We start from the raw sequence: 14,216 nt of genomic DNA, 5'->3' as shown, positions 1-14,216 counted from the left end.
TTTTATGGCTGAGTAATATTCCATTGTATATACGTACCACATCTTCTTTATCCATTCATCTGTCGATGGGCATTTAGGTTGCTTCCATGACCTGGCTATTGTAAATAGTGCTGCAATGAACATTGGGGTGCATGTGTCTTTTTGAATTCTGGTTTTCTCTGGGTATACGCCCAGTAGTGGGATTGCTGGATCATATGGTAATTCTATTTTTAGTTTTTTAAGGAATCTCCATACTGTTCTCCACAGGGGCTGTATCAACTTACATTCTCACCAACAGTGCAAGAGGGTTCCCTTTTCTCCACACCCTCTCCAGCATTTGTCATTTGTAGATTTTCTGATGAAGTCCAATCTAATTGGTGTGAGGTGATACCTCACTGTAGTTTTGATTTGCATTTCTCTAATAATTAGTGATGCTGAGCAGCTTTCATGTGCTTCTTGCCCATCTGTATGTCTTCTTTGGAGAAATGTCTATTTAGGTCTTCTGCCATTTTTGTATTGGGTTGGTTGTTTTTTAAATATTGAGCTGCATGAGCTGTTTATATATTTTGGAGATTAATCCTTTGTCTGTTGATTTCTTTGCAAATATTTTCTCCCATTCTGAGGGTTGTCTTTTCAGTTGGTTTGTAGTTTCCTTTGCTTTGCAAAAGCTTTTAAGTTTCATTAGGTCCCATTTGTTTATATTTGTTTTTATTTCCATTGCTCTAGAAGGTGGATCAAAAAAGATCTTGCTGTGATTTATGTCAAAGAGTGTTCTTCCTATGTTTTCCTCTAAGAGTTTTAAAGTGTCTGTTCTTACATTTAGGTCTCTAATCCATTTAGAGATTTTTTGTGTGTATAGTGTTAGGGAGTGTTCTAATTTCATTCTTTTACATGTAGCTGTCTAGTTTTCCCAGCAACACTTAATGAAGAGACTGTCTTTTCTTCACTGTATATCTTTGCCTCCTTTGTCACAGATTAGTTGACCAACGTGCGTGGGTTTATCTCTGGGCTTTCTATCCTGTTTCATTGATCTACATTTCTGTTTTTGTGCCAGTATCATATTGTCTTGATTACTGTTTTTTTTTTTTTTTTTTTTTTTGATTACTGTACTTTTATAGTATAGTCTGAGGTCAGGGAGTCTGATTCCTCCAGCTCCGTTTTTTTCCCTCAAGACTACTTTGGCTATTTGGGGTCGTTTGTGTCTCCATACAAATTTTAAGATTTTTTGTTCTATTTCTGTAAAAAATGCCATTGGTAATCTGATACGGATTGCACTGAATCTGTAGACTGCTTTGGGTAGTATAGTCATTTTCACAATACTGATTCTTCCAATCCAAGAACATGGTATATCTCTCCATCTGTTTGTATCATCTTTTATTTCTTTCATCGGTGTCTTATAGTTTTCTGCATACAGGTCTTTTGTCTCCCTAGGTAGGTTTATTCTTAGGTATTTTATTCTTTTTGTTGCAGTGGTAAATGGGAGTGTTTCCTTAATTTCTCTTTCAGATTTTCCATCATTAGTGTATACGACTGTAAGAGATTTCTGTGCATTAATTTTGTATCCTGCAACTTTACCAAATTCATTGATTAGCTCTAGTAGTTTTCTGGTGGCATCTTTAGGATTCTCTATGTATACTATCATGTCATCTGCAAACAGTGACAGCTTTACTTCTTGTTTTCCAATTTGCATTCATTTTATTTCTTTCTCTTCTCTGACTGCCGTGGCTAGGACTTCCAAAACTCTGTTGAATAATAGTGGTGAGGGTGGCAATCCTTGTCTTGTTCCTGATCTTAGAAGAAACGCTTTCAGTTTTTCACCATTGAGAATGATGTTTGCTGTGGGTTTGTTGTATATGGCCTTTATTATGTTGAGGTAGGTTCCCTCTATGCCCACTTTCTGGAGAGTTTTTATCATAAATAGGTGTTGAATTTTGTCAAAAGCTTTTTCTGCATCTATTGAGATGATCATATTGTTTTTATTCTTCAATTTGTTAATATGGTGTACCACACTGATTGATTTGCGTATGTTGAAGAATCCTTGCATCTCTGGGATAAATCCCACTTGATCACGGTGTATGAGTCTTTTAATGTGTTGTTGGATTCTGTTTGCTAGTATTTTGTTGAGGATTTTTACATCCATATTCATCAGTGATACTGGTCTGTAATTTTCTTTTTTTTGTAGTATCTTTGTCTGGTTTTGGTATCAGGGTGATGGTGTCCTCATAGAATGAGTTTGGGAGTGTTCCTTCCTCTGCAATGTTTTGGAAGAGTTTGAGAAGGATGGGTGTTAGCTCTTCTCTAAATGTTTGATAGAATTCACCTGTGAAGCCATCTGGTCCTGGACTTTTGTTTGTTGGAAGATTTTTAATCACAGTTTCAATTTCATTACTTGTGACTGGTCTGTTCATATTTTCTATTTCTTCGTGGTTCAGTCTTGGAAGGTTATACCTTTCTAAGAATTTGCCCATTTCTTCCAGGTTGTCCATTTTATTGGCATAGAGTTGCCTGTAGTAGTCTCTTAGGATGCTTTGTATTTCTGTGGTGTCTATTGAAACTTCTCCCTTTTCATTTCTAATTTTATTGAGTCCTCTCCCTCTTTTTATTGATGAGTCTGGCTAATGGTTTATCAATTTTGTTTATCTTCTCAAAGAACCAGCTTTTAGTTTTATTGATCTTTGCTACTGTTTTCTTTGTTTCTATTTCATTTATTTCTGCTCTGATCTTTATGATTTCTTTCCTTCTACTAACTTTGGGTTTTGTCTGTTCTTCTTTCTCTAGTTCCTTTAGGTGTAAGGTTAGATTGTTTATTTGAGCTTTTTGTTTCCTGAGGTAGTCTTGTAATGCTATAAACTTCCCTCTTAGAACTGCTTTTGCTGCATCCCATAGGTTTTGGATCATCGTGTTTTCGTTGTCATTTGTCTCTAGGTACTTTTTGATTTCCTCTTTGATTTCTTCAGTGATCTCTTGGTTATTTAGTAACTTATTGTTTAGTCTCCATGTGTTTGTGTTTTTTACGTTTTTTTCTCTGTAATTGATTTCTAATCTCATAGCGTTGTGGTCAGAAAAAATGCTTGATATGATTTCAATTTTCTTAAATTTACTGAGGCTTGATTTGTGACCCAGGATGTGATCTATCCTTGAGAATGTTCCGTGCACACTTGAGAAGAAAGTGTAATCTGCTGTTTTTGGATGGAATGTCCTATAAATATCAATTAAATCTATCTGGTCTATTGTGTCATTTAAAGCTTGTGTTTCCTTATTAATGTTCATTTTGGATGATCTGTCCATTGGTGTAAGTGAGGGGTTAACGTCCCCCACTATTATTGTGTTACTGTCGATTTCCTCTTTTAGAGCTGTTAGCAGTTGCCTTGTGTATTAAGGTGTTCCTATGTTGGGTGCATATATATTTATAATTGTTATATTGTCTTCTTGGATTGATCCCTTGATCATTATGTAGTGTCCTTCCTCATCTCTTATAACATTCTTTATTTTAAGGTCTATTTTATCTGATATGAGTATTGCTACTCCAGCTTTCTTTTGATTTCCATTTGCATGGAATATGTTTTTTCATCCTCTCACTTTCAGTCTGTATGTGTCCCTAGGTCTGAAGTGGGTCGTTGTAGACAGCATATAGATGGGGTCTTGTTTTTGTATGCATTCAGCGAGCCTGTGTCTTTTGGTTGGAGCACTTAATCCATTCACGTTTAAGGTAATTATCGATATGTATGTTACTACTACCATTTTCTTGTTTTGGGTTTGTTTTTGTAGGTCCTTTTCTTCTCTTGTGTTTCCCACTTAAAGAAGTTCTTTTCGCATTTGTTGTAGAGCTCATTTGATGGTGCTGAATTCTCCCAGCTTTCTGTAAAGTTTTTGATTTCTCTGTTGAATCTGAATGAGATCCTTGCTGTGTAGAGTAATCTTGGTTGTAGGTTCCCTTTCATCCCTTTAAATCCCTTCCCTTTCATCACTTTAAATATATAAAGCCACTGCCTTCTGGCTTGTAGAGTTTCTTCTGAAAAACCAGCTGTTAACCTTATGGGAGGTGCCTTGTATGTTATTTGTCATTTTTTCCCTTGCTGCTTTCAATGATATTTCTTTGCCTTTAATTTTTGTCAATTTGATTACTATGTGTCTCAGCGCATTTCTCCTTGGGTTTGTCCTGCCTGGGACTCTCTGTGCTTCCTGGACTTGGGTGGCTATTTCCTTTCCCATGTTAGAGAGTTTTAGACTATAATCTCTTCAAATATTTTCTCGGGTCCTTTCTCTCTTCTCCTTCTGGGACCCCTATAATGCGAATGCTGTTGTGTTTAATGTTGTCCCAGAGGTCTCGTAGGCTGTCTTCATTTCTTTTCATTCTTTTATCTTTCGTCTGTTCCACAGCAGTGAATTCCACCATTCTGTCTTCCACGTCACTTATCCGTTCTTCTGCCTCAGTTATTCTGCTATTGATTCCTTCTAGTGTATTTTTCATTTCACTTACTGTATTGTTCATCTCTGTTTGTTTGTTTTTTAATTCTTCTAGGTGTTTGTTCTTCAATTCTTCTAGGTCTTTGTTAAACATTTCTTGCAGCTTCTCGATCTTTGCCTCCATTCTTTTTCTGAGGTCCTGGATCATCTTCACTATCATTATTCTGAATTCCTTTTCTGGAAGGTTGCCTATCTCCACTTCATTTAGTTGTTTTTATGGTATTTTATCTTCTTCCTTCATCTGGTACATAGCTCTCTGCCTTTTCATCTTGTCTGTCTTTCTGTGAATGTGATTTTTGTTCCACAGCCTGCAGGATTGTAGTTCTTCTTGCTTCTGCTGTCTGCCCTCTGGTGGATGAGGCTATCTAAGAGGCTTGTGCAAGTTTCCTGAAGGGAGGGACTGGTGGTGGGTAGAGCTGGCTGTTGCTCTGGTGGGCAGAGCTCAGTAAAACTTTAATCTGCTTGTCTGCTGATGGGTAGGGCTGAGTTCCCTCCTTGTTGGTTGTTTGGTCTGAGGAGACCCAACACTGGAGCCTACCAGCCTACCTCTCTGGTGGGGTTAATGGTGGACACTGGGAGGGCTCACGCCAACGAGTACTTCCGAGAACTTCTGCTACCAGTGTCCTTGTCCTCACGGTGAGACACAGCCACCCCCGGCCTCTGCAGGAGACCCTCCAACACTAGCAGGTAGGTCTGGTTCAGTCTCCTATGGGGTCACTGCTCCTTCCCCTGGGTCCCAATGCACACACTACTTTGTGTGTGCCCTCCAAGAGTGGAGTCTCTGTTTCCCCTAGTCTTGTCGAAGTCCTGCAATCAAATCTTGCTAGGCTTCAAAGTCTGATTCTCTAGGAATTCCTCCTCCCGTTGCTGGACCCCCAGGTTGGGAAGCCTGACGTGGGGCTCAGAACCTTCACTCCAGTGGGTGGACTTCTGTGGTATAAGTGTTCTCCAGTTTGTGAGTCACCCACCCAGCAGTTATGGGATTTGATTTTATTGTGATTGTGCCCCTCCTACCGTCTCATTGTGGCTTCTCCTTTGTCTTTGGATGTGGGGTATCTTTTTTGGTGAGTTCCAGTGTCTTCCTGTCGATGACTGTTCAGCAGTTAGTTTTGATTCCAGTGCTCTTGCAAGAGGGAGTGAGACCACGTCCTTCCACTCCACCATCTTGAACCAATCTATATAATAAATTTTTATTACCAATTTTCCAATAATTATGAGGAGTGAGTTGTCACACAGCGGCATTAGGGCAAGAAGACTATCCCTCCCTCAGTCTCAACTAAAAAAATGTGCTACAGAGATGGACTTTTGCAATGGCAGAGTGAGGACTTCAGTAAATTTGCTGTCTCACAAAAAACAATGAAAAACAATTTGAGCTGGCAGAAGAAAGGTCAATAGAGATTATCTAGTTTGAGGTGTAGAAAGAAAGATTGAACACAAAATGAACAGAGCTTCAGAGACCTATGGGATACCATCAATCATATGAAGATATACATAATGGGAGTCTCAGAGGGAGAGGAGAAAGATGAACAAAAATAGCTGAAGAAATAGCTAAAAACAACCCAAATTTGATGAAAAGTATTAATTTATACAATGAACTATTAAGTGGAGCTCACTGAAGTCCAACTAGAATAGTCAAAGAGATGCATATCTAGAGACATCATAATCAAACAGACAGAAAGTTAAAGACAAAGAAAATTTTCAAAGCAGCAAGTAATAAATAACTTATCACATACATCAGATCCTAAATATGATTAATAACTGACTTGTCAAAAGAAAACCATGGACACCAGAGCACCAATAGGATGACACCTTCAAAGTGTTGAAGGAAAAAGGCAGTTAGCCAAGAATTCTATATCCAGCAAAACTCTCCTTCAAAAATGAAGGGAAAATTAAGAGATTCCCAGATCAACTGACAAATAGGAAATACTATTGTGCCTTACAGGAAATACTAAAAGGAATCCTTCAGGCTTAAATGAAAGGACACCATATATAACTTGAATCCACTGGAAGAAATAAAGAGGTAAAGGTAACTACATAGGTAAATATAAAAGACAGTATAAATGTACTTTTATTTATAACTCTTTTGTTCTCCTGCTTTACAAGACAATCACATAAAGCAATAATTACAAAACTGTGTTGATGGGTGTACAATGTATAAGCATACCTTGGAGATATTGCAGGTTTGGTTCCAGACCACCATAATAAAGCGAATATTGCACTAAAGCAAGTCACATTATTTTTTTTGGTTTCCCAATGCATATAAAAGTTATGTGTACACTATAGTCTCTTAAGTATGCAATAGCATTATGTTTAAAAAAAGTGTACATACCTTAATTTAAAAATACTTTATTGCTAAAAAATGCTAACCATCATCTGAGTCTTCAGGAAGTTGTAATCTTTTTGCAATAATAACATCAAAGATCACTGATCACCATAAAAAAATATAACAATGTAAAAGTCTGAAGTATTCCAAGAATTATCAAAATGTGACACTGAGACATGAAGTAAGCAAATGCTGTTGGAAAATGGTTCTGATAGTCTTGTTCAACACAGGATTGCCACAAACCTTCAATTTGTAAAAAATGCAATATCTGCAAAGTGCAATAAAGTGAAGTGTAATAAGATGCTATTTTATGTCTGCATAAAGATCTAATTTGTATGACAGTAATACCACAAAGGAAGGGGGAGGGAATGGATGTATACTGGACCAAAATTTTGTATACTACTAAAATTAAGTTAGTATTCAACCAAACTAGATCGTTTTAAGATGCTAATTGTAATCCCTAGGGTAACTACTAAGACAGTAACTCAAAAAAATATAGTTAAAGAAACAAGCGAATTAAAATGATACACTAGAAAATACCTATTTAATACAAAAGGTAATAATGGAGGAATAGAGGAACAAAAAAGATATAAGACACAAAACAGCAAAATGGAAGACATAAATTCTACCTTATCAGTAATTACATTAAATGTAAATGGATTAAATACTGCTCAAAAGGCAGAGACAGTCAAAATTGATTAAAAGAAAAAAACAAACAAAAAACGGGTTCCAACTACATGCTGCTTACAAGAAACACTATTTATTTATTTGCCATGCTGTGCAGCTTGCAGGATCTTAGTTCCCTGACCAGGGAATGAACCCAGGCCCTCAGCAGTGAAAGTGGAGAGTCCTAACCACTGGACCACAAGGGAATTCCCAAAAAACACAATTTAGATTCAAAGAAACAAACAGATAAGAAGTAAATGTATGGAAAAGACATATCACGCAAACAGTAACCAAAAGAGAGTTAGACAGTGGCAGTTAGACAGTAAATATCAGAAAAAATGAACTTTAACACAAAAACTGTTATTAGAGTTATAATGATAAGGGACATATCCAAGAGGAAGATAAAACAATTATACACATATGCAGCTAACAATAGGGCCCCAAAAATTCCTGAAGCAAAAACTGACAGAACTGAAGAGAGAATAGACAATTCAACAACAATAGTTGGAGACTTCAATATCTCACTTTCAATAATGGACAGAACTAGACAGAACATCAACAAAGAAACAGAAGACTTAAACAACCAAGTAGATCTAAGAGATTTCAACACAACACTCCACCCAACAACAACAGTATACGTGGTCTTCTCAAGTACACATGAAACATTCTCCATGATAAACCATATGCTAGACCATAAAAAGAAGCCTCAATAAATTTAAAAGGATTGAAAACTTCAAAGTATATTCTACAACCACAATGGAATAAAATTATAAATCAGTAACAGAAAGAAATCTGGGAGTCACAAATATGTAGAAATTAAACACATTCCTAAATAACTAATGGGCCAAATAAATCACAGAGGAAATCAGAAAATAGTTTGAAATGAATGAAAACAAAAACACAACATATCAAAATCTATGGGAAACAGATGTTAAACAAAAACTTGTACATGAATGTGTAACATTCTTAACAGCTCTAATCACAACACCCAAAAGGTAGAAACCATCCAAATGTCCATCTACTGATTAATGGATAAACAAAATGTGGTATGTCCATACAATGGAATATTATTCAGCCATTAAAAGGAATGACATATTGATACACATTACAATATTGATAAACCCTGAAAATGTTAAGTGAAAGAACCCAAACACAAAAGGCCACATATTATATGACTCCATTTATATTAAATATCCAGGACAACCAAATCCATAGAGACAGAATGTGGATGAAAAGCTGCCAGGGACTGTGGGGGTGGGAGAATGGAAAGTGACTGTTAATGACAAGGGGGTTTCCATTTGGGGTGATGAAAAGGTTATGGAACTAGATAGTAGTGATGGTTGCATAGCATTAAAAATGCACTTAATGCTACAGAATACACTTTAAAATGGTTTAAATGGTAAATGTTAAGTGTATTTTACCACAATAAAAAAAGTGAAAAGCAATATTTTGAGAAAAGAAAATGTTAAGAAAACAAATTAAAAGTCAAGTACTTTAGGGCTTCCCTGGTGGCGCAGTGGTTGAGAGTCCGCCTGCCAATGCAGGGGACGCGGGTTCGTGCCCCGGTCCAGGAAGATCCCACATGCCGCAGAGCGGCTAGGCCCGTGAGCCATGGTTGCTGAGCCTGCGCGTCCGGAGCCTGTGCTCCACAACGGGAGAGGCCAAAACAGTGAGAGGCCCACATACCGCAAAAAAAAAAAAAAAAAAAAAGTCAAGTACTTTAAATAGACACTCAGGTCTAAAACAGAGTTCTGTGATTTCAGCAGAATATCATAAATGTAAAAATTGTCAATACAAAGTTATGTTCCATACTTGTATGTGAGGCCAAGAGGCCTCAAGTGTGGGCTCATCCTCTTCTGGATCAAAATCTGGATTATCACTTGGAGGAAGAGTTCGGAAGATGTTAGCACTGATCTGTAAAGAAAAATAAATTTAGATTCATGTTCTAAATAAACATATGTTTTTGTTGCTTAATGGAATTAAAAAATGCAAAATGAAATATTTTTAAGATAACTTTATTTAAGAAAAAGGTTAAGTTGTGGCTGTAAGCTTAGTTCAAAACCTATAAATCTCTTCAAGATATGAAGGCAGCCATTTGTTTCTCTCTTTTCTCTGTCCCATAATTCTGACTTCTATAGATATCAAACTTCATACAGATTACCTCTAGACTCCTCTTCCTTAAATCACAAGTTTTTCTTTCCAAGTTTTGCTTTTAAAAAAAAAAAAAAAAAGAGGATGTGAGGGAACTGGGGGGGGGGGGGGGGCGGAGCATAAAGTTCCTAACTCTCCCTATCCCTAACTTGATTATTTTCATCTTTCCACAACTCCCCCCATATTCTAACCCAGCCATTTACTTACCTTATAACCCAAGAGTTTGGTAAAGTATCTCTTACACATACACATCACGCTAAAGAGGAGGATGGGGGTAGAATACTTTCACTGTCATTACAGACATAGTTATTCACTGCCATTACAGACATAGTTATAATACCCCATGATGACTTAATTTACTGTATTTCATTAACTCTGAGCATTTTTTTTAAAAAAATATTAATCTCTCTGAAATAAGGATATGCTTTGAGACTCTTCATTTCAGAGTCTTCATTTTAGGTTATAACTTCATCTTTCACATTGTCTGTCTTAGTACCAAAGTACATATCCTTTTTCTACATATCCTTTTTCTCTAGCAAAGGATGGATTGTGAGCCCAACTCAAAATTCGTTGAAGAATGATGAACAGACTGACAGACCAAATGGTTTAGTAAACATGTATGGCCCTAATTTTGAGGGGTTGGTCATTTAAGATAAATTATTTGGGGAACAGAGGATGAGACAAGCGTTGTTTGGTGGTGCAAGCAAATTCCCAACCATTCTTATGAAGTAGCATCTATGGTAATCCAAATAACTGCTAACAGTCAATTATTATAACCGTAAGACTTAGAAAGTTATAATCCAGAATTTGATTTGCTAGAACTCAAAGCCAGTATATGAAGGCAGAGCCAATAAATAGTTTGATAAATATCAATTTCACAGAGTGGCAGAAAGTCACAGATAGAACTTGAAAAGGAAATATATCCCATAGGAGGGCATAATTTGCCTTTGAAATCATACTTATTATTGTTGGTAGTAAAAGTTAAACCTTGTAGCCACCAATAAAATTAACTGTATACAGCAAATACACAGAAGAGCTTTAAAGAACTAAGCGGGTGAGTTGGCTTCTTATCTAGAAATTAAGTACCCAGAAGTTAAAAAAAAAAAAAAAAAAGGACAAAACAAACACATCTTTTTACTTGGGGAAAGAAATTAAATCTCAGAATTTATTAGTAAATAGAAAATTACAAAATAACTTGACTCAAATATTTGAGTACTTTCAATATCTGAGGCAACAACTTTAGAGAGATAAAAATATCTTCCCTAGTATTTTCAAAATTCCTGAATACAAACCATTTGAAATCAATAAAGTGGAAATATTGCATTTTCCCCCTGAACATTTTTTAATGACCAACACAAAACAAAGAACAAAATACAAAGTCTATCAATAATCAATACTTATATTCTCAAACTGTCTCTTTTAATTATCTGTGGAATTGAGGAAGCTAATTTCATTTTGATTAATGTTCTCTCTAGAGCTAATCTTTAAAAAAATCTTAAGGCTTTTATTTTGTTTTTTAAAAAGAAAAAAACGAATCAAAATGTCCTAAGTCCTTTTAACTGGTCTTCTAGTACAATATGATGAAAGAAAACTCAGCTAGTATATTAGGGTCAAATTTAACTTTCCTGCACATTTTGCTCTTCCCCCAGAACATATATCAGGCACAGGGAAAGAAATTAAGGCAACCAAATTGTATAGTTTATAGCTTAGATTATACTTGCTATAACCTTCTATAACCAACATTTAAGCTTAAATTGTGTACTCAGTGACTCTAATTATTTCAAATGAATTTTTTGTATTTTGTTATGCACCAAAATACAAAAACCACAAGTCTGAAACAAATTTCTACAGTTTGATGGAGAATATGGTTAAATAATTAATAAACAGTATCCTAAACAACCTTACTTCAATACTTTTCACAGCAGATATTTCAAACTTTTGTTTACATCATTTAACTTCCTAAAGGTCCCACGTTTTGATTAAAATTCAGTGTTATAGAATCTACATATATGATATCAAAATGTCCTAAATAAGATTTATTTTAGACCTGACTCCCTTATCCACTGCTGAGAGCCCCATAGTTTTTCATTGGTCTTTTCTTCCCCCTTTAGATGTTCTTTCTCCACAGCTATTCAGCTGCATGTTAATTATCTATCAATCTGTATTATCTTGAGCTTATAACTTTCTCCTAAGCTCTAGATATGCACTATCCAATGTGGTAGCCACCAGCCATTGTGGCTATTGAATTCCCAAACTATTATAAAGCAATGACACCATCATTGGAATGGATGGATAATCTTTCAAATGGACTATTTAAAAAAAACATTCTTTTGAGCACATTAATTATTGTATATTTATTAAAAATCAGTCTCATTAAATCATAATTACACCTCAGATCTTACTTGAATTTATATAAATCTGAGGAACTTAAGTCTAGAGGCTTACCATTTTTACTATATCAGAATACGCTGATTCAACAATTACACCACGATTAGTTGAAACATACTCAACCAGTTCATTCAATGTTGCTCTTTTAACTTCTTTGCTCTTCAAGTCTGAAACAGAGTCCATGAAATCAAAGAGTATGCAACACTGCTGCAGCTTCTGACAGAAAAGCTCTTGTTGTTCATTTGAAGTGGCATCTGTAAATAAAAATAAAGAGAAACTTAGAAATGACCTACTCAGAAGCTACCTTCATGTTTGCCAATTTTGTAGAAGCTATTCACGTACGTAAAGTAAAACTTCTCTCAAAAATCTAGTGAGAAATTTACCCATCTAATCCCATTATTCACGCCAGACATGAATTTCTATCTTCCTCCTCTCTCACTACCCACAATCAATCATTAAATGTTATTGATTCCGTTTCTTTAACTTATCTGGAATCTATCCTTTTCTTGTCATTCCCTCTGCCACTTTAACGGCCCTCACATTCATCATTTAGACTACAGCAATGACACCCTAACTGCTTCTCTTGCCTGGGGCCATAACCTGCGATTCCTGATTTATCCTCTAAGCTACTTCAAAAGCTAAAATCTTGCTAAAATGAGAATCATTCTGATCATACTCAATACTTTTCAATGATCCTCCAAAAATTACAGAATGACGTTCAAACTCCTTAGGATTGTATACAAAATGAAGCTGCCTACGGCCAAGAGTCATCTCTCAACACTATCTAGCATGCACCTTCACTTTAGTTAAACCATGCTCTCTGCAATTTCCTGAAGATTTTACACTGTTTCCTCTGCCTGGAATGCCCTTTTCCCACATTTCCACCCTGAGAACTCTCCCCATTTATTAAGTTTCAGCATAAGCATATTCCACTCTCAGAAGCTTTCTCTATGGCACTGAAGCTAAATTGGTTGGTTAATCCACATTGACCCAAATGTATCTTAGGTGCTATCTCTATTGTAGTATTTACTGTGCGATATGGCAGTTATATTTTACATGTATTATACTCTTAGATTACGAGGCCCCCAAAGACAGGAAACAAGTGTTCTCCCTTTCTTTCTCTCTCTCTCCCCCTCCCTCCGCCCTCTCATTATCTAGCACAGTACCTTCCACACAACATGCATTCAGTAAATGTTTATTGTTTTATCTTCTACTGAGTACAAAAATATGGGCACATTATAATCATTTGATTCTAACAAATGTATTAAATCCTTTTGTTTGCAACATTCAAAAAGTAATGAAATTTCACTTCTGAATTTCAAATCTATAAACAAGGACCTTCAGTTATTCAGGTCAATTATTTGTTTCTTGAACTACTGAGATTAAATTTTTAAAAATCATGTATTCCGATACTGATACTGAGCTCATAGTATACAACAGTATTCCTTCATTCAAAACCAATGCCTGCTTTATATAAAGATAGAGGTTGAAATCTTCATAAAGATGATAACCTAACCAAGGATGCCCATGCTTTTTAATTCCTCTGGGGCAGGAAGCCAAGTGAAATTACTTTGCAGCTATATTCAAGTGCTGTCCTTAAAAAGCTGAGCTAGATAAGGTACTGCTAAAATATAGCAGGTCAGATATCCTAAGCCCACTCACACAAAAAAGACAAATACAGCATATCCTTTTGATTAGTCAATTTTGTTCAATAACTTGAAACATAATATTTACAAAAAAACAAACATAGATATATTATAAAGAACAACAAAATTCACATGACTTTTGAAGTAAAAATATAAAGATTCTAAAAAAATTTTGAATTTGCTGCAACCCATTTATGGCTATGCCAGCAGAAACTTCTTCTGTGGTAGTGCCACACTTACAAAGAATTTGCATAACACTCTATGTTCCAAAATCAATAATGACTCTCTGCTACATGAAAGCCAAGGTCTACAATCCTAAGACAGGCATCAGAGTTCATGTAATATTGACAGAGTACATGACATTTTTGATGATCACTTCCATAAAGTTTTTGATTCAAGGACACCTTTATTTGAACTGTTCTTTTGTGGGAACATTTTTATGTATCCTTTTAAAAAAAAAGACCATTAAATCTGCAACTACTTTCAATACCAAGTAATTTGTTAAACAGTTATCTTTACCCAGAAGTTTATTAAACCTCATTCTACTGCGGGTGAGAGTGAAGCACCATCCGGCATACATACTGCATATAATCTTA

At 35.7% G+C, this 14,216-nt stretch overlaps 1 protein-coding gene across 1 annotated transcript in view; it reads right to left on the bottom strand.

Annotated features, from left to right (window-relative positions):
- PPP2R5A (protein phosphatase 2 regulatory subunit B'alpha) overlaps positions 1 to 14,216 on the bottom strand; it is a 91,823-nt gene that overhangs the window by 31,718 nt on the left and 45,889 nt on the right. Inside the window, exons 2-3 of the mRNA XM_004275271.4 lie at positions 12,032 to 12,228; positions 9,248 to 9,349 (exon numbers count right to left, since the gene is read on the bottom strand). Of these exons, the coding sequence (XP_004275319.1) occupies positions 9,248 to 9,349; positions 12,032 to 12,228 (299 nt within the window). The remainder of the gene's footprint in view (positions 1 to 9,247; positions 9,350 to 12,031; positions 12,229 to 14,216) is intronic.

The sequence above is a fragment of the Orcinus orca genome, chromosome 1 (assembly GCF_937001465.1).
Source record: "Orcinus orca chromosome 1, mOrcOrc1.1, whole genome shotgun sequence".
NCBI classification, from domain to species: domain Eukaryota; kingdom Metazoa; phylum Chordata; class Mammalia; order Artiodactyla; family Delphinidae; genus Orcinus; species Orcinus orca.
Note: the sequence above shows the minus strand (reverse complement) of the source record. Positions and strands in the feature narration are given on the sequence as shown.